The sequence below is a fragment of the Urocitellus parryii genome, chromosome 3, assembly GCF_045843805.1.
Source record: "Urocitellus parryii isolate mUroPar1 chromosome 3, mUroPar1.hap1, whole genome shotgun sequence".
Classification (NCBI taxonomy): domain Eukaryota; kingdom Metazoa; phylum Chordata; class Mammalia; order Rodentia; family Sciuridae; genus Urocitellus; species Urocitellus parryii.
Genome location: NC_135533.1, coordinates 156,115,062 through 156,141,813, shown reverse-complemented (window position 1 = coordinate 156,141,813; position 26,752 = coordinate 156,115,062). Strand labels below are relative to the sequence as shown.

The 26,752-nt window shown below is 47.0% G+C and overlaps 1 protein-coding gene across 12 annotated transcripts in view; it reads left to right on the top strand.

The window, feature by feature from the left end:
• The window catches only part of Med15 (mediator complex subunit 15), a 79,665-nt gene that overhangs the window by 51,511 nt on the left and 1,402 nt on the right, over positions 1 to 26,752 (top strand). For 3 of the 12 annotated variants that reach the window (XM_077796165.1, XM_026401699.2, XM_077796166.1), the window contains 11 exons: positions 4,885 to 5,120; positions 6,481 to 6,819; positions 8,299 to 8,430; positions 23,177 to 23,304; positions 23,401 to 23,528; positions 23,703 to 23,837; positions 23,919 to 23,982; positions 24,868 to 24,934; positions 25,375 to 25,535; positions 25,624 to 25,790; positions 26,170 to 26,268. In XM_077796165.1, coding sequence (XP_077652291.1) covers positions 4,885 to 5,120; positions 6,481 to 6,819; positions 8,299 to 8,430; positions 23,177 to 23,304; positions 23,401 to 23,528; positions 23,703 to 23,837; positions 23,919 to 23,982; positions 24,868 to 24,934; positions 25,375 to 25,535; positions 25,624 to 25,790; positions 26,170 to 26,268 — 1,656 coding nt within the window. Of the gene's footprint in view, positions 1 to 4,884; positions 5,121 to 6,480; positions 6,820 to 8,298; positions 8,431 to 15,450; positions 15,571 to 23,176; positions 23,305 to 23,400; positions 23,529 to 23,702; positions 23,838 to 23,918; positions 23,983 to 24,867; positions 24,935 to 25,374; positions 25,536 to 25,623; positions 25,803 to 26,169; positions 26,269 to 26,752 lie in introns of all 12 variants that reach the window. The other 9 variants (XM_077796167.1, XM_026401698.2, XM_077796168.1 and 6 more) reach the window with 7 other exon arrangements.

Sequence of the window (26,752 nt, the reverse complement as noted above, 5' to 3'; positions counted from 1 at the left end):
AAAGGTATAGTCTTTTATTTGCTCACCATTTTCTCTTCCCCCTCAAGCCATCTTTTTGAGATATAAGGGTACAGTAGGAAAAGAGATATTAAACATGAGGGGTAGTAAATGTGTGTAAATCTAAGCCACTGATTCTCAGCTGGGGCAGTTGTGTATCACAGAGACATCTGACAATGCCTGGAGATCATTTTGGATGTCACAACTGTAGGGGCGCCACTGGCACATAGTGGGTAGAGACCAGAGATACTGCTAAAGATTCTTACATAGAATGGTACCCCACAAAATAAAATTTAATTATCTGGGCCAAAATGTCAATAATGCTCAAAGCTAATTTCTACACAGCCTTGCTGCACTCCAAGCCTAATTTAAAAAGGGGTGGATGTGTGGCTCGGTGGTTACATGCCCCTGGGTTCAATCTCTAGTACCCCAAAATATAAAAAATAGTAAATTGGGGAAAGAGGTTAAAGTATTGGTAAGCTCTACTTTCTTTCTTTCTTTTTTTTTTTTAATGGTACCGGGGCACTTAGCCACATCCTCACTCCACCACCACCCCACTTTTGGAGACCCCATCTAGCTAAGTTGCTTAAAGCCTGGCTTAGTTGCTGGGGATTTAGCCCGGGGCACTGTATCACTGAGCTACATCCCAGCCCTTCTTATTTTTAATTTTGAGACAGAATCTAAGTTGCTTAGGGCTCCACTAAATTGCTGAGGCTAGCCTCAACTTGAGATTCTCTCGTCTCAGCCTCCCAAACTTGTAATCCTCCTGGCCCCAAATTTGTTATCCTCCTGCCTCAGCCTCTTGAATTGCTCAGATGATTACAGGAATGTACTGTACCACCACACCCAGAAAACTCTATACTTTTAAATTATATATACATTATAAAATTGAAAAATAATTGCTAAAAGAAATAATTTGTAAATTTTTAAACAATAGAAAAAATGGAATAATGGAAAAAAATGACAAACAATCTAAACAGCACACAAAGTCCAAGCCAGTCATTCAAAGAAAATACAATCTAAAATAAAAAAGCCATTGCAGTGGTGCACTCCTGTAATCCCAGCGACTCAGGAGGCTGAAGCAAGAGGATTGTAAATTCAAGGCCAACCTGAAAACCTAGCAAGGCCCTAAGGAACTTAGCCAGACCCTGTCTCAAAAAAGGAGGTTTTGGGGATTAGGGATGTTCATTGGTTAAACACCCTTGGGTTCAGTTCCTGAAAAGGAAAAGATGAGAAGAGACAAATAGAAATGTGTTTAAAAATGTGAGTATATCAGGGCTGGGGTTGTGGCTCTGCGGTAGCTCATTTGCCTGGCATGTATGAGGCACTGGGTTCAATTTTCAGCACCGCATGTAAATGAATAAAATAAAGGTCTATCAACGACTTAAAAAATAATTTTTAAAAAATGTAAGTAATCATAGTAAATGTGAATGATCTAAGTTTTTCCTGCTAAAAGACGAAAAACCTGAAATTGAGTAGAACTGTAAGGAAATAGTACAACTGTGTTATCCTTCAGGAAACACAGTGTAACAGAAAGATACAAAAATAGAAGATGAACAGATTTATTGGACAAGTACCTCAGTTACTTCTTTTGTTATTGTTAGTTAAGCAGACAAGAATTGAAATGTTCAGAGAAGCTTCGAACAATGTAATGAGCAACTTAAGCTAAGCACAGCATGGAACAAATATGTTTACAAAAATTAACCATAAAGCAAGCCTCAGAAATTTAAAGGATTATTGTCATTCTCATGTTTTCTGAATTCTAAACAGAGTTACAAGTCTGCATCTAAAACGTAAATATAATACTTGTTACACCTACCAGGAATGGCTAAAATAAATCATATGATAATATCAAGTGCTGATGATGGTGAAACTGAAACACTCATATATTGCAGATGGTAAAATTCAGTACAGCTTCTTTAAAAAGGAAACATGTACTTCAGCCATAACATTCCTGGGCATTTATTGCATAGAAATGGAAACTTCCCATAAAAACTCATGCAGAAGCTGGAAGTGGTGGCTCATACCTGCATTCCCAGCAGCTCAGGAACTGAGGCAGAAGGATCGCAAGTTCAAAGCCAGCCTCAGCAGAAGCCAGGCACTAAGCAATTCAGTGAGACTCTCTAAATAAAATATGAAATAAGCTGGGGATGTGGTTCAGTGGTCAAGTGCCCCTGAGTTCAATCCCCGGTACTCATAAAAACAAAAACAGAAAGACTCAGCACAAGTGCTTATAGTTTGTTTTGTTTGTTTTGTAGCACTAGGAATTGAACCCAGGTATACTCCAACATTGAGATCCATTCAACAGCCCCTCTTTATTTTGAGATAGGTCTTGCTGAGATGCTTAAGCTGGCCTCAAACTTGCAATCCCACTGTCTCAGTCTTTCAAGCTCTGGGATTACAGATTGTGTACCACTGCACCTGGCTTATAGTTTTATTTGTAATATACTGAATCTGCAGTCATCTCAGGTGCCCTGAGTAGTCAATATTCATACCATGGAATAATACTTGGCAGGAGGAGCTATTGGTATCACTAGAAAGTGGATGATCTTCAGAGAATTATGTGGAAGAAAAAAAAAAAAAAAGGCCAAGCCAAAAGAGTTCATACTGTGTCATTTTCTTAGTATGTAACACTTTAAAACTATTTTATATAATTTTGAAGTGACAAAATTTTGGAAAAAGAGGGCGCCTTAGTAGTTGTTGGATCTTGAGGAGCAGAGTTGTTTGAAGGGAGGTGACAACTGAGGAATCTATAGGATATTGGAATTGTTTAGTGTCTTGCTCTGGAGGTGGCTGAATGGGGACAGGTGATAAAATTTGTATAGAATTTAGTACAATGCCCACAAAATTTAGCACACATTCTTTGTTTTTTGGGTTTTTTTTTTAGGTTTTTTTTTTTTTTTTTTTTTTAGTTTTAGTTTTCGGCAGACACAACATCTTTGTATGTGGTGCTGAGGATCGAACCCAGGCCGCATGCATGCATGCCAGGCACAGGCAAGCGCCCTACCGCTTGAGCCACATTCCCAGCCCCTTTAGCACACATTCTGATTGTGATGTTACAATTTTACAAAATGTTACCATTGGGGAAACTGGTCCAAGCACACAAAAGATTTCTCAGTTCATTCCTTCACTTTTTTTTTTTAACAGCTTGATCGATTCTTATTAGTATATAATTTGTCCATTAAAAATGCAGCAGTTGGGGCTGGAGTTGTGGCTCAGTGGTAGCATGCTTGCCTGGCATGCATGAGGCAGTGGGTTCAATTCTCAGCACCACATACAAATAAATAAAGGTCCATCAACAACTTTAAAATATTTTTTTAAAAAATGCACCAGTCAGTGGTTTTTTGTTACAGTCACAGTTACACAGACATCACCACAATCAATTTTAGAACATTTTCATCACCTCAAAAGAAACCTTGCTGTGGAAAATCTTGTGACTGTTATATCAGTATTGTTAACAGTAGCCCCAAAATGGAAACAAGCCATATGTCCATCAGCTGATGACTGTTGAACAAAATATGGTAAATCCATATAATGGAATGTTATTTGGCAATAAAATATCAGTAAAGCAGATAATAATCTACAACTTTTTTTGGTCTTTTTTTTTTTTCCTTTGGTACCAGGGATTGAACTTAATCACTGAGCCACATGTCCAAACCGCCCCCCCCACACCATTTTTTTGGGGGGTGGGAGACAGAGTCTCACTAAGTTGCTCAGAGCCTCACCAAGTTGCTGAGACTGGCTTTGAACTTGTGATTCTTCTGCTTCAGCCCAACTTGATGGGATTACAGTTGTGCAGTACTGCACCCAGCTTGTTTGATGCCATTCATTTGAAATGTCCACAATAGGCAAATCCACAAAGATAGAAGATTAGCATTGCTAATACTGATGACCAGAGACTGCCTTTTGTCCAACCAAAAGACTTAGTTTTATCTGGGGTTGTGCCTCAGTAGTAGAGCACTTGCCTTGCATGTATGAGGTACTGGGTTTGATCCTCAGACTTAGTTGGCCCTTGTTTCCTCTTCCATGGTACTAGGAATTGAATCCATTCTACCACTGAGCTACATCTACAGCCTCCCAACTTCTTGGTTTTTGTTACCAGGGATTGAACTCAGGGACGCTCAACCCATTCCCAGCCCTATTTTGTATTTTATTTAGAGACAAGGTCTCACCGAGTTGCTTAGCGCCTCACTAAACCCTTTGAACTCACAATCCTCCTGCCTCAGCCTCCCAAGCCACTAGGATTACAGGCGTGCACCGCCATGCCCAGCTTCCCAGTCCCTTTTATATATATATATATATATATACTTTTTTTTTAATATAGATTTTTTAGTTGTAGATGGGCACAATACCTCTATTTTATTTATGTATTATGTGGTGCCTAACACGTGTAATCCTAACACTCTGCCACTGAGCCACAATCCCAGCCCTATTTTATTCTTTTTTATGTGGTGCTGAGGACCAACCCAGTGCCTCACACATGCTAGGTGAGTGCTCTACCATTGAGCTACTACAACCCCAGCCCTTTTGTTTTTTATTTTGAGACAGGGTCTTGTTGTGTATCCCCATCTGGCCTTGAACTTGATCCTTCTGCCTTAGCCTCCTATATAGCTGGGATTACAGGCCTATGTCACTGGGCATTGGCCCTTTTCTCTTTGATTGTTATAGAGTAATTCATGATAGTAAATTGACACAAATTCCACTTCCTGACTGATCAGGAGTGTTCAGGTTCCAGCAGCAGCCTGGGCAGGAAGCTCTACCCAAATTCCCTTCCTGTCTACAGAGTAGCTGTGTCAGTGGAGCCTTGGCTTGCTACTGCTTCCCTTACCATGCAGCCTGGGGCAGCCATTGGGTTGACTTGGGCCTAAATCTGGGTCTCCTCTTCAGCTCAGCTCCAGCTCCAGCAGGTGGCACTGCAGCAGCAGCAGCAACAGCAGCAACAACAGCAATTCCAACAGCAGCAGGCTGCGCTACAGCAGCAGCAACAGCAACAGCAATTCCAAGCGCAGCAGAGTGCCATGCAGCAACAGTTCCAGGCAGTGGTACAGCAGCAGCAACAGCTCCAGCAGCAGCAGCAACAGCAGCAGCACCTGATTAAGTTGCACCATCAAAACCAGCAACAGGTACAGTGTTCCTCTATTCTCACATTGTAATTCCTTTTTTTAGTCCTTGAGCCTGGGACAGGTGTCAGCCACAGTGCTAGGTGCAGGAACCCAGAGACAGCAGAGGTCCTCTTGATAACCTTGCTACCTGCTCTGCTTCATGGACCAGAAATGTGTTGATTAGGCAAGAGAAATAATCTCTAGCTTAGTAGGAAAGTACTGTGATTACAGAAAGAGGCCTCTCAGTCAGGTTCCAGGTATCTTGCTACAGGCCTACTATGTGCTGTGGGAACTGTAAGAGCGTTGCAAAAGATTTAATTGGAGTGAGAAGGGAGACTTGGGGGATGTTTGAATCATGTGTTCCTTCCTTTCTTTTTTTTTTTTTTTTTTTTTGGTGGTACTAGGAATGTAACCCAGGGCACTCTACCATTGAGTTACATGCCCAGCCCTTTTTTTATTTTTGTTTTGAGACAGGGTCTCATTAAATTGCTCAGGTTGACCTCAAACTTGGGATCCTCCTGCCTCAGCCTCCCAAGTTGCTGGTATTACAGATATGTGCCAAGGGGCTTGGCCTGGACACTTTCTTTTGAGGACATAGGCACTTCCTCTTTTGTCTGTGTCTTGGTGTCTGAGCATAATATCTGTTGCTCCTAGAGATGGTGTTCTATAGGGCAGTGGAAATTTCATATTAAATATCCTGTTGATCAGAAGCTGTTTTGTTCTCCCATGGTTTGCAGTTGTTAAAATTTAGATGTTTCAGCATCTGTCCTCATGGCAGGTGTTGGCTAAGGGAGAGAAGCTCCAGGGGTGCCTCTAAACCTGCTGCCTACTCTCGATCTAGAAGACTCTTCTCTCAGAGCTGACAGTGACTCTTCTGCCCCATTAGTCTGCCCCATCCTGAAAAGCAGATATTGACTATCCTCATGAGGCTTGTGTATTGCTGATCACTATAGGGACAAAACAGCATCATTGGAAAGGCTGCAGATATCAGTTGCCCAATCTTTTAGGCCACCTGTGGGACTACATCTATTCTTTATTACCCTTTCTTAAACCTAGTTATTTTCCTTGGGCCATCCCAGGGTGGACCTTCTTCCAGTGTCCACATCTAGGGAGGTGCTACCTGTCTGGGTCTGACCATGGCACAGGCACACACTCGTCGTATTATAAGTATCTGAAAGACTGCTGGCATTTGACCTTGGGTGCCCAGAGCCCTTTTATGGGACATGTTCCCCTCCCCAAGTAAGAGGTCAACTGGAAAGGCTGCCTTAAATGCTGTGTTCATGCCCCCCCTGGGCTTCCTAGGGCCAAAGGTGGCACAGGGAAGAACTGGCCCTATAGAAACTAATGGATAGTAACCAAGTGCTGCTTGTTCTGTCTCTAGATACAGCAGCAGCAGCAGCAGCTGCAGAGGATGGCACAGCTGCAATTACAACAGCAACAGCAACAGCAGCAGCAACAGCAGCAGGCTTTGCAGGCCCAGCCACCAATACAGCAGCCACCAATGCAGCAGCCACAGCCTCCCCCGTCCCAGGCCCTGCCTCAGCAGCTGCCACAGATGCATCATGCACAGCACCACCAGCCACCGCCACAGGCTCAGCAGCCCTCAGTTGCACAGAATCAACCATCACAACTCACACCACAGTCACAGAACCAGCCTTTGGTGTCTCAGGCTCAAGCCCTCCCTGGACAGATGTTGTACCCTCAACAGCAGCTGAAATTTGTAAGTATCCAAGCCAAGCCCATGGTAGAGCACATGCACCCCTTATGGTGTCATATATGGCTAGTGTCTCTGTCAGCAGTGGTGTCAAGTTCCTTAGCTATAGATAATATGTCCTTTACATGCTAGGACTTGGGTAGCTCTTCCTCATGCTGGCCCTCACATTTGACTCTAGTATAAATTGAAGGAGTGTGTGTACTGAGAGCTACTTTTACATGCTCCATGGGGGTGTCCCATCTTCCAAGACAATTTCAGTGGTGACTGGGAACTTCAAGATAGTGGATGATTAGGTTGACAAGTAACCTCACCATGTGGGAGAATGTCCCACAGGATCCATCAGGTGTCCATGTGTTTTAATAGCTGCTTGAAGTTATGTTCTGAGCTAAGATTTGTATGCATGTATGTGTGCATGCACTCACATGTATACTGGGATTGGAAAATAGGGCATGCCAAGCACATGTTCTGCCATTGGTCCACACTCCCAGCCCTGAGCCAAGATCTTTTAGCCTTGTCATTACCATATTTTTTAGAAGAATATTCATAAAATATAATTATTTTCAGTCTCATTGTACATCTCTATACAATGTAAATACAGTCCATGACACAGAGGACAGATTATCACTACCAAGACAGAGGTGGCCATGATGGGGACCATATTTTGGACATCTTCTCAGCTCCCTTGGTGTTTGTGACCTTTTCTCTTTGTGATTCATTAAGTGGCATGGGGCCAGGGGCCTCACCTGAACTGAGTATCAGGGTGAAGAGGAGGTCCCACAGAGGCAGACTGGGAGGGTTTTGAGGAACAGTCACCTGTCACATGAGAGACACCCCCCCAATCCTGGCACCCCTGCTAGGACCTGAACCTTTGTGTGGCGGGGTGTGTCCCCTGTTGGGATTGGGTCTTGCGGCTTCGAGACATCTAGGGGGGTGGTACCTGTCTGTGTCTGACCAAGGCCTTCCTCATTCCTGTGGTGGTTTCTCTGCACAGCGGTCCCTCAGTTGCCTACTTTTCCTCTCTGCCTGTTGCCCATGCTTGTTTTTCTAGCTGAGCCTGGTGCTGGCTGGCCAGACCTGGTTTCCTTCAAGGAGTATGGGTTCTGTTTAGGGATCTCATGGACCATCAGCATGTTTGACCAGAGAATAAGCAGGCTGGACACTGCCCAACTCCAGACATGGCTTTGCTTGCAGTCATGCCTTAACAGGTGTATGGAGGGTCCCAGTGGGAAGGCTGCACTGCTGCTCGCCAGATATGGGAGATATGGGGCTCAACTCCACCAACTCAGAACTTGGCTGGTATGGGATTTTTCTGATGACCTTACAGGATCAGCGATGGCTAGTAAGGTGACATCGTAGCCCATGAAGTCAAGAAAGTTCCATCCTTAATTCTCAAAGGTTCAGTTCTCAAAAGCTGCCACAGAGATAGTGGTACTCTACTCTCTGCCCAAAGTTGCTCCAAAATACATTCTCCCTTCCTTCCTCAAGGTGCGAGCTCCGATGGTGGTCCAGCAACCGCAGGTGCAGCCGCAAGTGCAGGCCCAAGTGCAGCCCCAGGTACAGCAGCAGGCAGCTGTGCAGACAGCTCAGACTACCCAGATGGTGGCTCCTGGAGTCCAGGTGAGGGACTTTGGGAGTTAGGAGCTTCTTTAATCACTAGCACACAAAGCTGTACAAGGGTCCTGGTTGGCTTATTCGCCTAGTTGGTAAAGCATGAGGAATCCTCTCTCCTTTCCCCTCTATGAGATAACTTCAAGATCCTCAGGGTAGCCACCTCTGCTTGGTCATTACTGGGACCCAACCAACTGCCTAGAATAAACATCCTTCATCTTCCTGTCTTTCTACCAGACTGAGAAGGTACATTAGAGAGGAGAGTACCACAGTTTCATCCACCTTTCATCTTCCATTTGAGCTTCCTGTATAGAACTGACTGCTAGCTCTCTAAAAACTAGGAAGAGGATGGAAACAGTATTGGGCACCTGGCTGTAGAATCCATGTACCAGGCGTGTGCCACAGTAGCAGTATAGGAGAGGGCATCCTTGTCTTTGCTCTGCCTTCAGGGATTTGTTCACTACGTGGGCAGAAGTGTGCACCAATTCCTTGTTGCTGACTGGCACAATCCCATTCTCTGCATATCAGGTACCAGTGAGTGGAATGGTGGCATATAGGATGTTTTTTCTAACCTTGCCTAGTGTCTGGGGATTAGACATCCAGGGTCCCTAGGACTTGTCTCTGATACATGTGCCTCACCTTCATGCTGGTGATAATGTTAGGAGACGTCTAGTTGAATCCTGGATCCTTCCTGGGTCCACATGCTAGTCTTGACTCAGAGGGGTTTAGCTTTAGGAAAAAATCAGAACATATTGGTTGATGTAGTGAGGCTTTTGCTGGATGCTAGCCCACAGCTGGCACTCTTAGTGTATCTTGCTGCCCTCAGGAAACCGTTAGCTGTGTTCTTGCAGTGCTTACCTGTGAACCTATTGAGCTTGGTGGCCAGTTGCACAGAACTTGTGTGTCAGGTACTTCAGGATGTGGTATATCCTTTGTGTCAGACATCATTTCACTCTGGGGAGGAAGTAATAGCCCTTCTTGGTTCCCACTGCATTGCTCAAGTCCTGGGACCCTGCCTGAGATATGTACCAATAGAGACATTTGGCTACAGCTACATACAACCTTCCTCTAAGTGACCTGGGCCCAGGGTGCCCATATCACCTGCCTGCTCAAACGCGGCCTTGTGTGAAATGCAACATAGACTTCACGGTTGTAGCTAGAAAAGGCTGACCAACCTGTGTGAGGTTGAAAGTCATCTTCACTACCACTGCTGTATGTCTTAAGTGTGTTCTCAGGCCTCCTGGGGAATTCTTCATCTTGGTCTGCTGTACAAAGGAGTTGAGAGTATGTTCAGAGTCAGCAGTAGTGGCACATGGTAACTACCCTGCCAGTGGAAGCCACTGCCCTTGCTGCTTTTTGACCTTGGAACCCACTTCATGGAAAACTCTGCACCTCTGGCCTAACTAGTATGAAAGGGAGAAGTTACCTTTTCATCCCATGTTTGGAAAACTAGCAGCCATGGAACAGGCAACATATGCAGCTGGTGTGCTGACTTTTTGATGGGCTGCTAGTTCAAGGGAATGTATACTCTGTCGCTTTGCTAGCATTCATCAGCTGCCAGAAGCAGAATGCCAACTGTGTGTGCTCAGTACCCTGCACTGAGCTTCTGTGTAGGATGTGTAGCTCTTCTGCTAATTCCACACCCCCCTGCTTTTGGTGGAGGCCCTGTTCTAGCATGGACTCATGGCCAGCCATGGGCACAGTCACCTCTGGAGCACACAACCTGATTATTAATTTTCTCCTAACACATTGAAATACACACTGAGAGTCAGTGGCAGATGGAGCTAAGGTGAGGTTGGGCCCTGGCCAGTCTATTCACGTAGGTACTATGGAAAGCTTTCAGGATCTCTAGTAGCTAGGGAGGGTAGAAAGTAGTTACTATCTTGGTTTATTTCCAAGTGGGTTTTGTTTTCTGGAGATTGTGCCTTCAGTGTTTTCAGTAGTGTGAGCCGCTTCCCCTACAATGCCCTGTGACTTTTGTTGTTGTATGGTGGAATTGCCAAGTGCTGGTGGCAGAGCTTCATAGGTTCTCAAAGCCCAGGAACAGAGAGTACATGTCCATATTCTGTTTTTTTAGTGCTGATACGACATACAAAGATTTGGTCTTTCTCCTTCTACAGGTTTTCTTGCAGTCCTTAATCTTGTCATGTTGCATTTTCTCATGTAGGCTGGTTAGTCAAACTCATTAAGTTGTTCTGGTAACAGCAGGATCCTGGGATTATGGCTTGGTGGGACAAGCCCTCCTGAGGGGGCATTCTTGGATTTATAGCCTTCCTTTGGAACCTGAGTTACCACAGAAGACAAAGAGAGACCACGGTATTCTGATCTCTAAAACTTTATATGTGATAACTATATCAGATAGAAAGTAGGGAGAAATGTAGAAGAAACAGTCTAGAGAGAAACAGTTTGGTGTCCCCTTTCTGGTTATTTCACATTGTCAAAGTCTTACTGTCTTCCATGTTAGTATAGAAGTGAAATGTTCTGTTGCATTTTAGTCAATTTTCTTTTACTATAGCAAAATGTCTGAGATAATGTTAAAAAGGGTTTATTTGACTCAGAGTTTTGGAGGTTTTAGCCCATGTAGGCTTGACCCAATTACTTTTGAACCTTTGGTGAGGCAGCACATTAGGGCAGGGAGTGTGTTGTAGAGCAAGCTGCCACTGGATGGTGGTCTGGAAGCAAAAGAGAGGAAGAGATCAGCTTTCCACAGTCTCCCTGAAGGGCATACCCATATTTAGCCAAAAACTTTCTGTAAGGCCCTACATCTTAAAACTTCCACTGCCTTCCAATAATGCCAAACTAGGAACCAAGCCTTTTAATTTTTTTTTTTTTTTTTTTTTTTTTTTTTTTTTTTTTTTTTTTTTTGCAGTGCTGGGAATGGATAGTCTTACAGATGCCAGGCAAACACTCCACCAGTGAGCTATGCCCTAGACCTGAAACCAGACTTCTAACACATGGGCTTGTGGGGGACATTCCAGACCCAAAGTATAGCATACTATAATTAGAAATCACTGGTCAGGCCTGGATTGTGGCTCAGTGGTAGAGCGCTTGGTAGAGCACTTGCCTAGTACAGGCGGGACCCGGATTCAATCCTCAGCACCACATAAAAATAAAGGCATTGTGTTAAAAAGGAAAAAAAAAGAAACCACTGGTCAGCATTATTTTGAGTGACTATACAATACTCTTCTGTCTCTTTCTATCCTTAGGTATTGTCTTATTATTGGATCTTTAGGTAATTTCCAGTTTTTTGCTGTTACCAAGTGATGCATGGCTGAGTTCTAGATGGTTTCCTGCAGCTTTTCAAAAGTGAGTCAGTCACTTTGAGGGCCCTTGAATCTTATCAGCCAGTTGTCTAACTAGGAGCTCAAAGATGCAAACTGGAACTCCCTGGTATAGTCTCACAAATTTGACATCAGGATACAGTGACCAACAAAGTTTTGCAAATCTATATGTGTGAGCTGCCTCAAGCTATAGAACACACTGCCAGTTCCATGAAAGTGATAACAGGATGGGAGACCTAATGAATCCATTTTCCATGCCTCATCCTTTAAATTTGCTCTGAAAGCTTCAGAGAGGCCCTCTGTGGAGCCTGCACCCATTCTAGGTTAATGAGTATGATGATGGGTGGTCAGACTCTCCACTTGGGATGGTTGTTCTAGGAGAATTGGGTTGGCCCTGTGCTATGTTCTCCTGGCTCTTTGGATCTCTCTTTATCTGATATTCTTGTAGGTGGGAGAGATGATATCACCCTCAGGGGAATTTATTAGACACAATAGACTTCTCTTTCTTTCCTGTAAAATGATGACAGAATGTGATTCTACTTTCACATAATCCCTAAGCTTTTATCCTTTATTTTATTGATACTGGCGATTGAACCCAGGGCACTTAACCACTGAGCCACATCCCCAGCCCTTTTTTTTTATGTTTTTTATTTAGAGACAGCATCTCGTTGAGTTGCTAAGTACCTTGTTGCTAAGTGCCTATTGTTAATCTGCTGAGGCTGCCTTTGAACTCATAATCCTCCTGCCTCAGCCTCCCAAATGGCTGGGATTACAGGCATGCACCACCATTCCTGGCTTTTTTTTTTTTATTATTTTTTTATTTTTATTTTTTTAGTTTTCAATGGATCTTTACCTTATTTATATGTGGTGCCTCACACATGATAGGCAAGTGCTCTCCCACTGAGCACCACCCCAGCCCCCTGGCTAAGCTTTTATCTTTTAACCTTCCATTTTAGTACATGAAATTTAGCTACCTTATTGACTTGGGAGGCTGAAGCAGGAGAATCTTAAGTATGAGGTTAGCCCTGGCAACTTAGCAAGACCCTGTCTCAAAATTAAAAAACGAAACAAATTAGGTATAATTTACAGGTTACAAAGAATTGTCATCACCATGGCACAGTGGTATATGTCTGTAATCCAGTGATTTGTGAGGCTAAGGTGGGAAGATCTCAAGTTCAAGGCCAGTGTGGGCAACTTAGACCCTGTCTTAAAATAAAAAGAGGGGCTGGGATTGTGGCTCAGCGGTAGAGCCCTCGCCTAGCGCAGGCAGGACATGGGTTCGATCCTCAGCACCACTTAAAAATAAAGGCATTGTGTTGAAAATAAATATATAAAAAGAGCTGGGGATGTAGCTCGATGGCAGAATGCTTCTGGGTTTAATCCCAGTATCCCCGCCCAACCCCCCCCACACACACACACACATAAACACACAAAAAAAAAAGGAAAGAAGGAAATTGTCATCAATAACAGACATTTGTTATGGATGTGCATTAATGTAGCTGACTTAACAGCCACTCTTCCTTGACCAGCCCCAGAGGACTCTATCACACACACACATCCCAATCCCCACATAGTGAATCCGCTAGAGCTGTAGCAGGGATTCCTGGAATTCCTTGAAATTCCTTTTTGGGCAGCTATGTGTTGAGAAGTAATTGAAGTGTTATCACTTGATATGAGTTATTGGTTAGTGACTGGCTCATCTCATCCAGTGAACATTACTGGCATGTTTTCACTGGAATTTCTGGTTAAAAGAAAACCAATCAGCAGCAAAGTAGACTTGAGCTTTTCATTCCTTCTTTTTCTTTTGGTACGAGAGATTGAACCCGGGGTTGCTTAATCACTGAGCCACATCTGCATCCCCTCCCCGCCCCCCCCCCTTTTTTTTTTGAAACAGGGCATTTGGTAAGTTGCTGAGGCTGGTTTTGAATTTGTAATCCTCCTGCCTCAGTCTCCCAAGGCACTGGGTTTCTAGGCCTGCACTACCATGACTGGCCCTCTTATCTTTATTTCCCCCCCATGAAAAGAATGCACCTCTCAAACCATCTGACTTCCTACCGGACCTTTCTCTTTTCTGGAGGGAGCACTGTAGCCAGGATTCTCTTGACTGCAGTGGCTAGTTGTGAATGGATGCTATCACCCCTACCTGCCATCCTCCAGTTCTCACGAGAGCCAAGGAGAGTACCTACCTCGGGAAAGGCAGCGGACCCTCACAGACCCCAACATATTTGTGTCTGACAGTGGCCTATGAGTGGCAGACTCTTTGAGACCTGGCCTATGTTTTGATAGACTATCAGAATCATTTCCTTAGCCTCTAGTAAGATGATTCTTTTTTTTTTTTTAATCTGACTGCAGACATGGATGAGGACTGTCTTGTTCCTAAGATTGTAAGGTTCTAGTTGGCATCTGCTGCTCCTGCATTGTACCCCATGTGTGTGAGCATGGGCCCGTCATGTGATGCTAGAGGTGTTCCTGCAGCCTGTGTCCTGCTTTGGAGCCCTGTCTTTGGCAACCTTGCTGTGTGGACTGAGTGCCCTGTAGCACTGTCTTGATCTAGTGGTCTAGCTCACAACCTCCTAGAATTTGATGGGAGTTGGTTAGTTGGTTAGTTTTTTGGTTTTTTGTTTTTGAAATGAGGTCTCATTGTGTTATCAAGCTGGTCTCAAGCTCCTGGGTTGAAGTGATCCTCCACCTCAATGGTTTTTGTTTTGTTTTGTTTTTGTTCTCCCTATGGGTCAGTCCTGCATTCTTTCTGAACCTGGGTTGTTTTGTTCTAGTTTGTGTTCTGTGACAGTTCTGAGCATGGCAGGCCCAGAACCACAACAATGCTCAGCCTACTTTTTTACCTTTATAGTTCATGAAGTATAAATTGACAAGGAAAGGTTCAGCTGGTTGGTGCTGGAGTTCTAGCCTCTGAGAGGATCTTTGGCATTTAAGAACAGCCCTAACAGGCATCTCTGTGGAAGTGCGTCCATCCATCATTTAAAGGGAGGAAGCCCACCAGGGAGGACCAAGGCTCTCCTGCCCACCTTCTCCCGTGATTTGTTTTTGTTTTTTGTTTTGTTGGTACTAGCAATTGAATCCAAGGATACTGTACCACCAAGCTACATCCCCAGCCCTTTTTTTTTTTTTTTTTTAAATATTTTGAGGGTCTCGCCAAGTTTCTTAGAGCCTCACTAAGTTGCTGAGCTGGTTTTGAACTTGCAATCCTCCTACCTCAACCTTCCAAATTGCTGGAATTACAGGCAGGTGCCACTGTGCCTGGTTCCACCCATTTTTAATTAATGAGAGAAAACCAATTCCTCCATAGAAAGCAGGACCAGCAACCCCAGAGAGACCTGGAGAAGAGGAAGTGGTTTGAGCTTGAGTTCTAAGACATGCATTTCTGAGCAGGCTTATCTGAGCTTGTCTTCTGTTTCAGTGATCCTCAACTTCTCTCATAGCAAACTTTGGTGACATGTCTTCTTTTCAAGTCTATCCCAAGGTTGTGGTTTCCCAGACCATTGTCTTGCCTTGGCCCTTGAGGTCTGACTCTGACATTTTGTGGGCCAACTTCTAGATCCCTGATTCCTAGCCAGGCCTGAAGATGCTGTGAGCTTGAACTCTTCCTCCTCTCAGGTTGCTCCAAGCTGCCCCAAGGGTGCCTCACTCTGACGGTCCTTCTTGCAGAGATTGCACACACCCTTTCCACCTGCCATGCACTGCGATTCTTGTTGCAATCACCTTGTCTGTTGTCCCTCTGTCCTCAAAGATGATTGCTGAAGCCTTGGCCCAAGGCGGGATGCACGTAAGAGCCCGGTTCCCACCCGCTTCTGCCATGTCTGCCGTCCAGTCGAGCTCCATCCCTTTGGGCGGACAGCCCACAGCACAGGTATTTAAGGACTGGGCCGCGTATAGGGCTCGGCCGGGAGCTCGGGGTTCCTCTGAGCGCCTTTGTAAAGCGCACCTGTCATCCTTGGTGACTTTCTGCACGGTGGCTTTCAGAGTGCCAAATCAGGTGTCATTGGTTTTTTGTTTGTTTGTTTGTTTAAATGAGGCCAAGCCCAGCAGTATTTCTCAAGGGGATATAAATAAATATCTGCTCCCCCCCTCTAGTTTAAGATAATCATGCTGCTGTCATTTTCATGGTAAAATAAAATAGAAGCTAAGCAAATAGTTATGCTTTCTAGGACTGTGCAATCTAAACACTGTGGCTACTAACCATGTGTGGTAATTTACATTTAAGTCAACATTAAATAAAACTAAAATTGTAGTTACTCAGTTGCACCAGTTATATTTTGAGCACCCAGTAATCCTGCGGGGAAGCTCACTGTACAGCACAGATCATAGAAGATGGCCACCATGAACAAAAGTTGTGTTAGAGCTGGGTATGGTGATGCACACCTATAATCCCAGCAGCTCAGGAGGCTGAGGCAGGAGGATCGTAAGTTTGAGGCCAGCCTCATCAATTTAGTAAGACCCTGTCTTAGAATCAAAGAGTAAAAAGAGCTGGGGATGTAGCTCAGTGGTAAAGTACCCAGTCTGTCTTGTCCCCTCTACCCAAAATATGTTGTATTGGACCAAGTTGTTCTAGATTTCACAGAATGGAGAATTTACTATACACACACTTTCCTAGGTAGATATAGACTTGTATATGTGTTATACTTTTCAGGGAAATGAATTCCTGGTTTTTCATTCTCAAGTAAAATTTAAAATCATCCCATGGTATATTTATTTATTAAACAGACAGCGCTTGTCCTGTGTGCTTAGCAATGTTCTGAGATTCTGAAAATAAAATGGTGCTCAAGTTGTCTCATCACATGGGCTTTTCATTTTATGTGTGTTTTTGTGAAAAATCTCAGATTTGCCAGAAGACCTTTAAAATTCCTTTTCCATTACAGGGAAATGCATCTGTAATCCTAGCCCTATTGTTCACTGAGGGCCAGCATGTAGGCACTGTTCTCACAGTGTAGTCACAACCAAGCCATTAAGGTGGTGCCTGTATGGCCTCCTTCATAGAAGGAAGTCTAGGGCTCTGGCTTAGTACCCATTGGCTTCACAGAGTCAGGTGGGGATAACTTCAGCAACAGCATGTAGGACTGACTTTATAAAAACGAGAGTCCCTAACATTTTGAGGGTGTGATACATGCTGGGTGTTGGGCTAGGTTCTTTGTGTCTGTAGCTCTGTGTTTCTCAGTGCTCCAGGACACAGTTTAAGCATTTAGCCCCTTTTAAGAAATAAGAAAGGCCAGGTATGGTGGCTCAGGAGGTTGAGGCAGGAGAGTAGCAGGTTTGAGACCAGTCTCAGCAATTTAGCAAGGTCTCTAAGCAATTTAGTGAGACCCTTTCTCAAAATACAAAGCAGGGGTGGCGCTGGGGATGTAAATCTGTTGTAAATTGCCCCTGGGTTAAATCCCCAGTAATCCCCCAGAAAAAGAAAAGAAATGAGAAGGGGGGCTGGGGATGTGGCTCAAGTGGTAGCATGCTCACCTGGCATGTGTGCGGCCCGGGTTCAATCCTCAGCACCATATACAAAAACAGATGTTATGTCTGCCAAAAACTAAAAAATAAATATTAAAATTTAAAAAAAAGAAAGAAAGAAATGAGAAGGGCCCAGGAGCTGACATGTTGAGGATCAGGGGTTCAAATGAAATTCTCACACCTCAGCTTCTCGGTAGGATTCTTCTAGAAACCCCTCAACTTTGATCTTACTGCTGGGCTGCCAGCCTTATTCCTCTTCCCAGTTGGAGCCATGCTCCTGGATGGGCTCTACCATGCCTGCAGCGATGGGTTCTGTCCTGGGCCTTTTATTGCTCTCACACTGCTGCGTAGTGGCCACTCCCAACACAGCCAGCTGCTGGTGTTTCTACCTGGACTTCTCACAGACACCCCCCACTTCACAGCCTTCCATGCTCCCTTCCACATAAACCTTGTCCCCTGAGTTGTGTCAACTAAATAAATCTTACTGCCTGTAGCCCTTCCCAAACCCAAAGGCAGGGAAGCTAGGTAGAAAAGAGGAAAGAGAAAAAGTAAGATAAAGCCAAAATAAAGTTCATGCACAGAGAATTTTGGTTCATCCTCATGTGGCTTCAGTGATAGAGTCATCACCAGAAGATGCCTGCTAACTCCACATCCTGCCATGTTTCCCCAGTGCAGGATGGTGGGTGTACATCTGAAGCTTTGGGGTGGTGTATTGAGGACAAATGCAGTATCGTTTAGAAAATACTTCTGTCTCCACAGAGGATTTTTGGCAACAAGGAACTTAGGCAAAGTTCTGGTTTTGTTTTTTAATCCAGGCTCATTCTTGCTTGCCCATAGAGAGAAAGGTGGCCCTAAAAATACTTACAGAAGGAAGAAAAGTTGATGAAGAGAACCCCCGTGTGGAAACCACCCCACTGCCCACACAGTGCTCTATGTAATCATGACCCTTCCCTCAAGTAACTTTCCTCCTTCTGTCTCCACACAGTCCCATAACATTAGGCTTGTCTGGGGCTTCAGAGCCTATCTCCCCTCTGCAACCTCCTGCACACCTGGCTATGGTTAGCTCCTGTTCAAAGGATCCCTGAATTGTGTGAAGCACCTGGGCCCTACACACTGGGCATTCGTCTGCCACCCTGGCTAGCTCCAGAAACATGCCAGACTTTTTTTTTTTAATATTTATTTTTCAGTTGTAGTTGGACACAATACCTTTATTTTATTTATTCATTTGTATGTGGTGCTGAGGATCGAACCCAGGGCCTCACATGTTCTAGGCGAGCGCTCTGCCATTGAGCCACAACCCCAGCCCATGGCAGTCTTTTGATGTGTATTTCTAATCCAAACCCTCTCAAGAAAAGAAAGCTTATCCCAGGAATGTATCCTTAAAATCTAGCCAAGGGCTGGGCATGTAGCTCAGTGGTAGAGCACTTACCTAACATGCCCAAGGCCCAGGGTTCTGTTCTTGGCACGAGTGGGGATGGGGTGGTGAACTAGCCAGGAGCTGCCCGGTTGCTCATCTGGCCAGTGGGCTGGACTAGAATTTACACCTACTTGTGCTTTCCAGTGTCTCCTAACACTGGATGTCTTCCGGGCACATCCTTTTTCTGCTGTCCTCCCCTAGCAACCTGAACTCATTCTTCAGCAGGACATAATTCAGCATCCACCATGTCTTATTTTTTCCTTGTGGCAACACATTGGGACCAAGAAGCTAGTGGAAGTGTAAGCATTCTGTTACTCTTGTTACTCTTATGTGTGTGTGTGTGTGTAGGGGGCTGCTGGGGATGAACCTAGGGCCTTGAATATTTTGGGCAAGCACTCTGCCACTGAGCAACATTTCCAGCCTCTTTTTCGTGGGGGTAGGTGGGTACCGGAGATTGAACTCAGGGGTACTTGATCACTGAACCAAATCCCCAGCTCTATTTTGTATTTTATTTAGATGCAGGGTCTCACTGAGTTGCTTAGCACTCACAGTTGCTGAGGCTGGCTTTGAACTCACAGTCCTCCTGTCTCAGCCTTCTCAGCCCCTGGGATTACAGGTGTGCACCACCACGCCCGGCTGTTGCCTTTTCCTAAGAACCCCACTGACACTCAATGGAGATAGAGGTCCCCAGAAGAGATGTGACAAGAAAAAGCAACAGAACACCTACATTTCCTCTTGTTATTCCTTAGTTCCATGGCTGTATCTTTGTGTTACGGTAGGAATGCTTCATGGACTCTGACAAACATGACAGCATGTCTGATATGTTCCAGACATATCAGACACAGTGCCTTAGCCCAAGAGTTCAGCTGGGTAACACAGAGCTTCTGTCCTAGTACTCCCTTGGAGGGTATAAGGAGGTAGTACCACAATAGGACCATGCTCCTCTATATTTCTAGATGGTGATTTCAGGGGACACACTTAAGTGCTGGGCTAGGAGCAATGGGCAGTTCTGGGGTGTTGAACAGGTACTGGTGGTCTAGAGAAAGCTAGGTACCAGTCTGTCCTGAGATTCTTTGTGGAATGAAGCTGTCTAGATCAGCCTTTCTGTTCTGCTGCCTCTGGGCCATTGCCCCTTTCCCATTCTGCCCTCCCAGTTCTTCTCCCTTACTCTTCATCCATCTTGCCTGGCCACCCTGTGTAGCCCCACAGTTTCTGTCTAAGCTATTGTGCTTTCCCAGGAAAGCAGATTGTGCCATTAATGCTAAGACACATTTACCGTGCCTGTGCTTCCCCTGCAACACACTATCTGTGTGACCATGAGCATGTCACCCCTCTCTGAGCTCTTATGTTGTCACCTGTGACATGCAGGTAACAAGTAGTGTGCAGGGTGTGTGGGATATGTGTCATTCTCATCCTGTGGTTCTTGCTGGTGGCTTGACAGACCCATATCCATGCCAGTGGCCGACTATTACCTGAGAGCATAGAAGGCAATTTCTTTTTTCCCCCAAGTGCTCCCTCTCTGACTAGAGAGCAGCACTGGCAGCTCCCTCTCTACTCCCTGTGGGCTGGGTTTCTTTCCTGTCCCACTGGCTGCCTCAGTAGGCCAATTCTGTCTTAAGATGGGTTTGAGGTACTAGGTTCTTCCTTGTACCATGTGTGTCTAAGGTAACTTGGGACTTGGACCACCCAGCACTGCCAAACTGAAGGGCCCAGGTTTCCTGTTCTTGGAAGTGAAAAATTGTCTGTGGTTTGTTTTCCTTCCCTCTTACTGGAAATTTCTCCCCACCTCCAGCCCTCTGGGGTCTGCTGGCTGTCCTATCCTGGGACAACTGAAACGCTGAGATGGGCCCATTTGCTGTGTGTGCCTGGGGGCTCTTCGGGGACCAAAGCAGAAGTGTTGGGGCTTTTTCTGGGTGGCCCAGCCCCAGTGAGGTGCTGATGGGATTCAGGGTGTCAGACAGTTGTATGGGTGGGTCTGGAGGAGCCTCATACATGAGCAGACCTGTGTGCCAGCCTGGATCCTGGAGAAAGTTTAGGCAGAAGCTTCTAGATTATGTTAGGGTGACTAGAAAAACCTGGTGCTGGGGACCCAGGCTTACCTGGACAGAGGAGAAAGGCCCTTTGGTTCCCTGGGGCATGATTCCTGGCCTGGACTTGGATGTCCTACCTCCACTGGATGCTTTCTGAGCCATCCACCCTTCACCTTGTCTTAGACATGCTGTCTCATGCCAGACACAACTACTTGGAACCCCATCCTCTCATTAAAAATAGAGGGTGTCAGCTACATGTGCTGTGCCCCCAGGGGCTGAGAGCTGAGGTAGAACATGATTGTGAGACAGTCTTCCTGCTGTAGCAGCCATACCCAGCCATGATGCCCTATGGGTATCTTGCTACTATTTGCCAGAGAGGCAGCAAACTTTTAGGCTGCAGACAAGGTCTGACCATCTCCTATAAGGGACATCTGTTTGAGCAGGGGCTGAATGCAGATGGAGCAGCAGGTGGGGACTCATGCTAGGGAAAGACCAGGGATGGCAGGACCTCCTGGGGATACATGAGGGACAGGGATAGGGAGGAACTCACTATAGGTAGGATCCTGCCTGACAAGGCTGGGATGGGCATGGGGCCTCAGGACCTTTGCTCTCTGCTCCTTGGCACTGTCTGTAGTTCTTTGCATGGAACTTCTGGTCCTACATTTTGTTAGCATCTGGGTTGCTTCTGAAGCATGTTTTCCAATGTGTGGAACATACCACCTGACCTGGTTTCCCAGGATTTACAGTGTAGCCAGCACCATGATTGTATTGGACCTACATGGGAGAAGCCTGCTGCATTTAATTCAGCATTTTACAGATGAAACATGTTTCACATTAGCGTGAATACACTTGGAAGAGTAACTGGGCCCACCAACTAGAGGTCCAAGCTCCCTTGCTCTTGCCCTTTCATTCCCTAGCCAGGGGTGTCTTAGTTACAAAGTGATGGAAACAGTTCATTCTATTATTGTCCCCTGGGCCCATGGTTTTGGTTTAGAGCCTCTGACCCAATCATGTGGGAAGCACTGTGATATGGTGCCTTGTGCACCCTGACACCCCATTGCATATAGTGCCAGGGGCAGTCTCCAACTAGCACCCAGGGCAGTGCTGCCTGGCACAGTCAATGGAAACAGGTGGGGAAGCCAGTGAGCAAAAGGGAGGTGACATTTCATTCCATGACCTTGATCCATGTGGTACTGAGCAGACTACCTCCAGCTCCCTTGCCCTCCTCTGCTTGACTGATAGGTGGGTGGGGACGAGGGCAGGCATCATCTTCCTGGTGGGATCTGAGTCTGTTCCCAATTTGAGGAGCTGAGAACCCACTCAGAGTAGTCCTTACCCAGTACTCCTGGCACTGTGGCAGAAGAGTACATGGGAGGGAAGTGTGGACGCCCCAGTTGGGCATCAGTATCCTCAGAGTGCCCTGGGAGGGCACTTGAGCTGGTCTGCAAAACTGGATGGTCCAGGAGTCAAGTGAGGCTAGGAGAGGTGCTCAGTGTACCTCATTGACTAGGATATGGGAGATGCCACCTCAGGCCCTTGGGAACCTCTGAAGCAAGCAGGGCCTTCAGGGTGGTCACATTATGGCAAGGGGCTGGCATGCAACTGTTCTTATCTAGACTGCCATCTTACACTTCTCCTTTGGAAGGTGTGGGTACATACATCTTGTCCCTGATGCCTGGCTACTACAGTTTCAATCCCTTGGAGTTCACAGGTAAAAAAGATGGTGTCCCTGGTGCTGATAGTGGTACAGATGACTGCGTTTGGATTGTTCCCAACACAGACTAGGGAGCAGGAACAGCCCTGCTCTGTGGACAGGGACAGCCTCTAAGGACTCAGGTGCATACACTTGCATGACAGAGCCGAGCTCTGAGCCCAGGCAGCTCTGATGCTAAGTCACCTGTCCCAGTGGACTCCACTGTTCCAGTTGAGGGACCAGGGTCACTGGTAAGACTGATGCAGGTGCTTCCTGTGGATATGCACATGGCTCTTCCAACCACCTTGTTCTAATTAAGTAGGTCCAGGTGGGACACAGTGTAAGACATGATCTCCCTGCTGCCCCCTACTGGTCAAGTAGGGAGTTGCCATCTGCATGTATCAGGACAGGAGATTCAGATGGCTGGCCTTATTCTCAATGCAGTCAGCAGACAGTTTGTGGAAGACTTTCCCACAGCAGAGAAATGTCCTTACTGACCCATGGAGGACAGCATCCCAGGCAAGACAGGGTATGGCAAGGGACACATGAGGCCATCACCTTCTATTCACACCCCCCATGCCTGAGAAGCCAGGAGCAAAAAGCTATGGTCTGTTGCAACCCAGAAACCCAGAGTCCTCATGGCCTTTCACCAAAGAGCTGGGGCTGCCCATCTAGCCTTTCCACCAGCTTTGGTCACTGTGTGCTATGTGCCCAGGGATGGGGTTTTTGCCTAAGTGAATCTAAGTGGCATCTGGAAGACGACAAGGATATAGGGTGAGGCTATGAGGGAGGTGAAGCCTGTGGGGGCAGTGGGCAGATAGCATGGAGGCAGGCAGGAGTGTTTGACAGTGAGCCAGCTGAGCCCCTCCTCTTCCAGGTCAGCCAGAGCAGTCTCACTATGCTGTCCTCACCATCGCCGGGCCAGCAGGTGCAGACCCCACAGTCGATGCCTCCCCCTCCCCAACCATCTCCACAGCCCGGCTCACAGCCCAATTCCAACGTCAGGTAGGCCTGGCCAAGAATGGCCCTCCCCATCTGGCCCTTAGGGCAGGCCTGCCCAGTGCCCCTGGCTCAGATCCGTTTCCTTTCATTTGGCTGCAGCTCCGGCCCTGCTCCATCCCCCAGCAGCTTCCTGCCCAGCCCCTCACCACAGCCCTCCCAGAGCCCAGTGACAGCTCGCACCCCACAGAACTTCAGTGTGCCCTCCCCTGGACCTTTAAATACCCCTGGTAAGTGAGACCTGCGGCTGGGGTGGGCAGAGCCCTGGGAGGTGTCAAGAGTCACCTTCACCTTCACAAGACCTTACAACTTGTAAGGAGTGCAAGAGCTCTTAGATCACTCAGAGCCTGAGCACCTCACCTAAGGATTCACTGAGAGCCAGCCTCATGCACCATGTCCCACAGTGAACCCCAGCTCCGTCATGAGCCCAGCAGGCTCCAGCCAGGCAGAGGAACAACAATACCTGGACAAGCTGAAGCAACTTTCCAAGTATATTGAGCCCCTGCGCCGGATGATCAACAAGATTGACAAGAATGAAGGTGGGGCCAGAGGCCAGGGCTGGGTACAGGGGCCCCACAGACACTCAGAGCCTGCATCTTAGTGTCCTCTCTCTGTCCCAGACAGGAAAAAGGACCTGAGTAAGATGAAGAGCCTTCTGGACATTCTGACTGACCCCTCTAAGAGGTGAGCTTTGCAGAGGGTTCTGGGGCAGAATAGTGCTATACCACAGCTCGTGGAGGGCTCCCAGGGCTTGTGATGACCTGGGTTTAGCAAAGTGGTCCAGCAGGTCTTTGGGCCCTGCCAGAAGCCTCTGAGGCTCCATGAAGGTATGTATTGGGGCTTCAATCCCAGACTTCACCTCCAGCATCCAGCCTTTGCCCTACTCCAAAGCTCATGTTTCTATCCTTTCGCCACCATAGTTTGTCTCCTCAGGTCCTGGTTTACAGTGGCCTCACCACGTCTGCCTGAGGCTGATCTTTAGCTCTGCCCAACTTTTCAGTAATCTTTGGCTAGCAGCTATGTCTCAGTCACCTTGTCTGCTGCAGGGCTAGCAGCAGCCATGTGGCTCATTGTAGAAATGAAGCTATAGGTGATGCCTATGAGAAATATGTGGGTAGCCATGGCTTGCCTTCTTCTCATCCCTTTTCCCTACCTGCTGACCATGGGCTGCTATGAGCACCTGAGCTAGGACAGCACTGCAAAACTGTGCACATTATTTCTCTCCTATCTCACTGCCTCAGCTCAAGCTCTTGCTTGCTTTCTAGAAGTTTCTCTTAATTCTGCTTATCTGTGTTGAATGGTAATCACTGTTCCACAGCCCTCCAGGTCTTCTTGGGTTAATTATTCATTGGGGTTTTAGGGCCAAGGGGGACAGGGACTGGCCTAGATAAGACTGAGGCCTTAGCCTGGTTTGGGAGCAGCTGGCTACTAGCTGGGGTTTCTATGGAGGTTTCCAATGACTAAAGCCTAGAGAGGCCAGACAGGCAATGATTGGGATCAGCACCCAAGAGTCACTGACTCCCCAAGCCTTCTTGCACAGAAACCAGCCTGAATTCTATCTCTCCTCAGGTGTCCCTTGAAGACCCTGCAGAAGTGTGAGATTGCCCTGGAAAAACTCAAGAATGACATGGCGGTGGTGAGTGGAGTCTCAGGCACCTCTAGGGAAGTCAAGGCTTACCTCACAGCATCTCAGAAGATGTATGGGAGGAGCATTCATGGTCAAGGGCAATCAGGGCTTGGGTCTAGGCCTAACCTGGGAACTCTGCCCACAAGGCTTCTTTCAGGCCCAATTGCTGTGGAGAGTGGGAACACAAAGTCATCTTCTGACCTTGGTCCCATGGGTGCATCTGCCGGCCCAGCACAAGGTGCTGCCCTTAGAAAATAAAGCCTGAGCAGGGCTGCCAGGGTGGGGGACTGTATCCAGTTATTGGCCACTATTGGCTACACAGGGGTAGAGGTTATGGGTGAATCCTCAGGATTCTGTGATGGGTGAGGATGATGGCCTTGGGGTCTGGAAGTCCTCTTCGCAATGGGTGAGGCCTCAAGCTCAAGCTGCTGACTCTGTCTTATCCCTAGCCCACGCCCCCACCACCCCCAGTGCTACCAACAAAGCAGCAGGATCTATGCCAACCACTCCTGGATGCTGTCCTGGCCAACATCCGCTCTCCAGTTTTCAACCATTCCCTGTACCGCACATTCGTTCCAGCCATGACAGCCATCCATGGCCCACCTATTACGTATGTACAACCAGGGCTGGGCCTTGTGGTGGGTTGCAGGCCAAAGGCTGCATGTAACCAGCGTGGTCACCATGGCTACCTCCTCCAGGGCCCCAATGGTGTGTACGCGGAAGCGCAGGTTTGAGGAGGATGATCGGCAGAGCATCCCCAACGTCCTCCAAGGGGAGGTGGCCAGATTAGATCCCAAGTTCCTGGTGAACTTGGACCCTTCTCACTGCAGTAACAACGGCACCGTCCACCTGATATGCAAGCTTGGTGAGTGTCCAGGTAGGATAGGGGTGACTTGGGAGAGTGAATCCTAACCTGGAAGCCCCAGGACCCTACTGCCTACACCAGAGACCATGAAATGCTCAGCCTTCAAGACACAAGTACTTCCCTCCTCTGAGCCTGCCCCTGCACTCATCCTACCAAGCTGCCCACTCTGTCCTCACTCCTCCTCCTTCCTGGTGGCCTAGCCTCAACCCCCCAGGCCTGAGCCCATGTACTCTCACCTCTTCCCCATACACAGTGGCTCTGCTTGCTAGAAACACTGGATTTACTGTGAGCAGGGTCCGTTCAGGAGCAGGGCTTTGAGGCCAGTGTTTGTGTCAGGTCCAGGCTTGGGCCAGGTCACAGGCAGCCTTGTGTGTTGCAGACGACAAGGACCTCCCAAGTGTGCCACCACTGGAGCTCAGTGTGCCTGCTGACTACCCTGCCCAGAGCCCACTGTGGATTGACCGGCAGTGGCAATATGGTGGGTGAACCAAGAGGAAACATTTGGGAACCCAGGAAAGGCAAGGGTCAGTTCTGGACAAACAGGGTTTCCTATGTAGCAGGATTACCTGTGTATCCCTCCTGTTTCCCCTTGCACAGGGAGGAACAGTGGTCACCTGGAGGAAGAAGAGACTCTCTACCTCCTCCCCCATTGTGTTCTTTGCCCCTATCTTACAGCTCCAGGGCAGCTATGTTTAGTCAGGGAGGGATAAACAAGCCTACTGCTCAAGGATAGACCCAGTTGATCCTAGTGGCCCCTAGAGCTCAGCAGGGCTTACATGGGCCCACCACCAGGAGCTTGGGTGCATGTGGATCTATATGGGAGAAGTGACTCCAGAGCGACTATGTTGGGTATAGGCAGTCCCCTTGGGGTGTCATAGAGGGAAAACCTATGGGTCCAGATCCCATTGAGATTCCAGTTTTTCACTGACATTGTTGCTCTGGGAGGAGAGCCCTACTTCCAG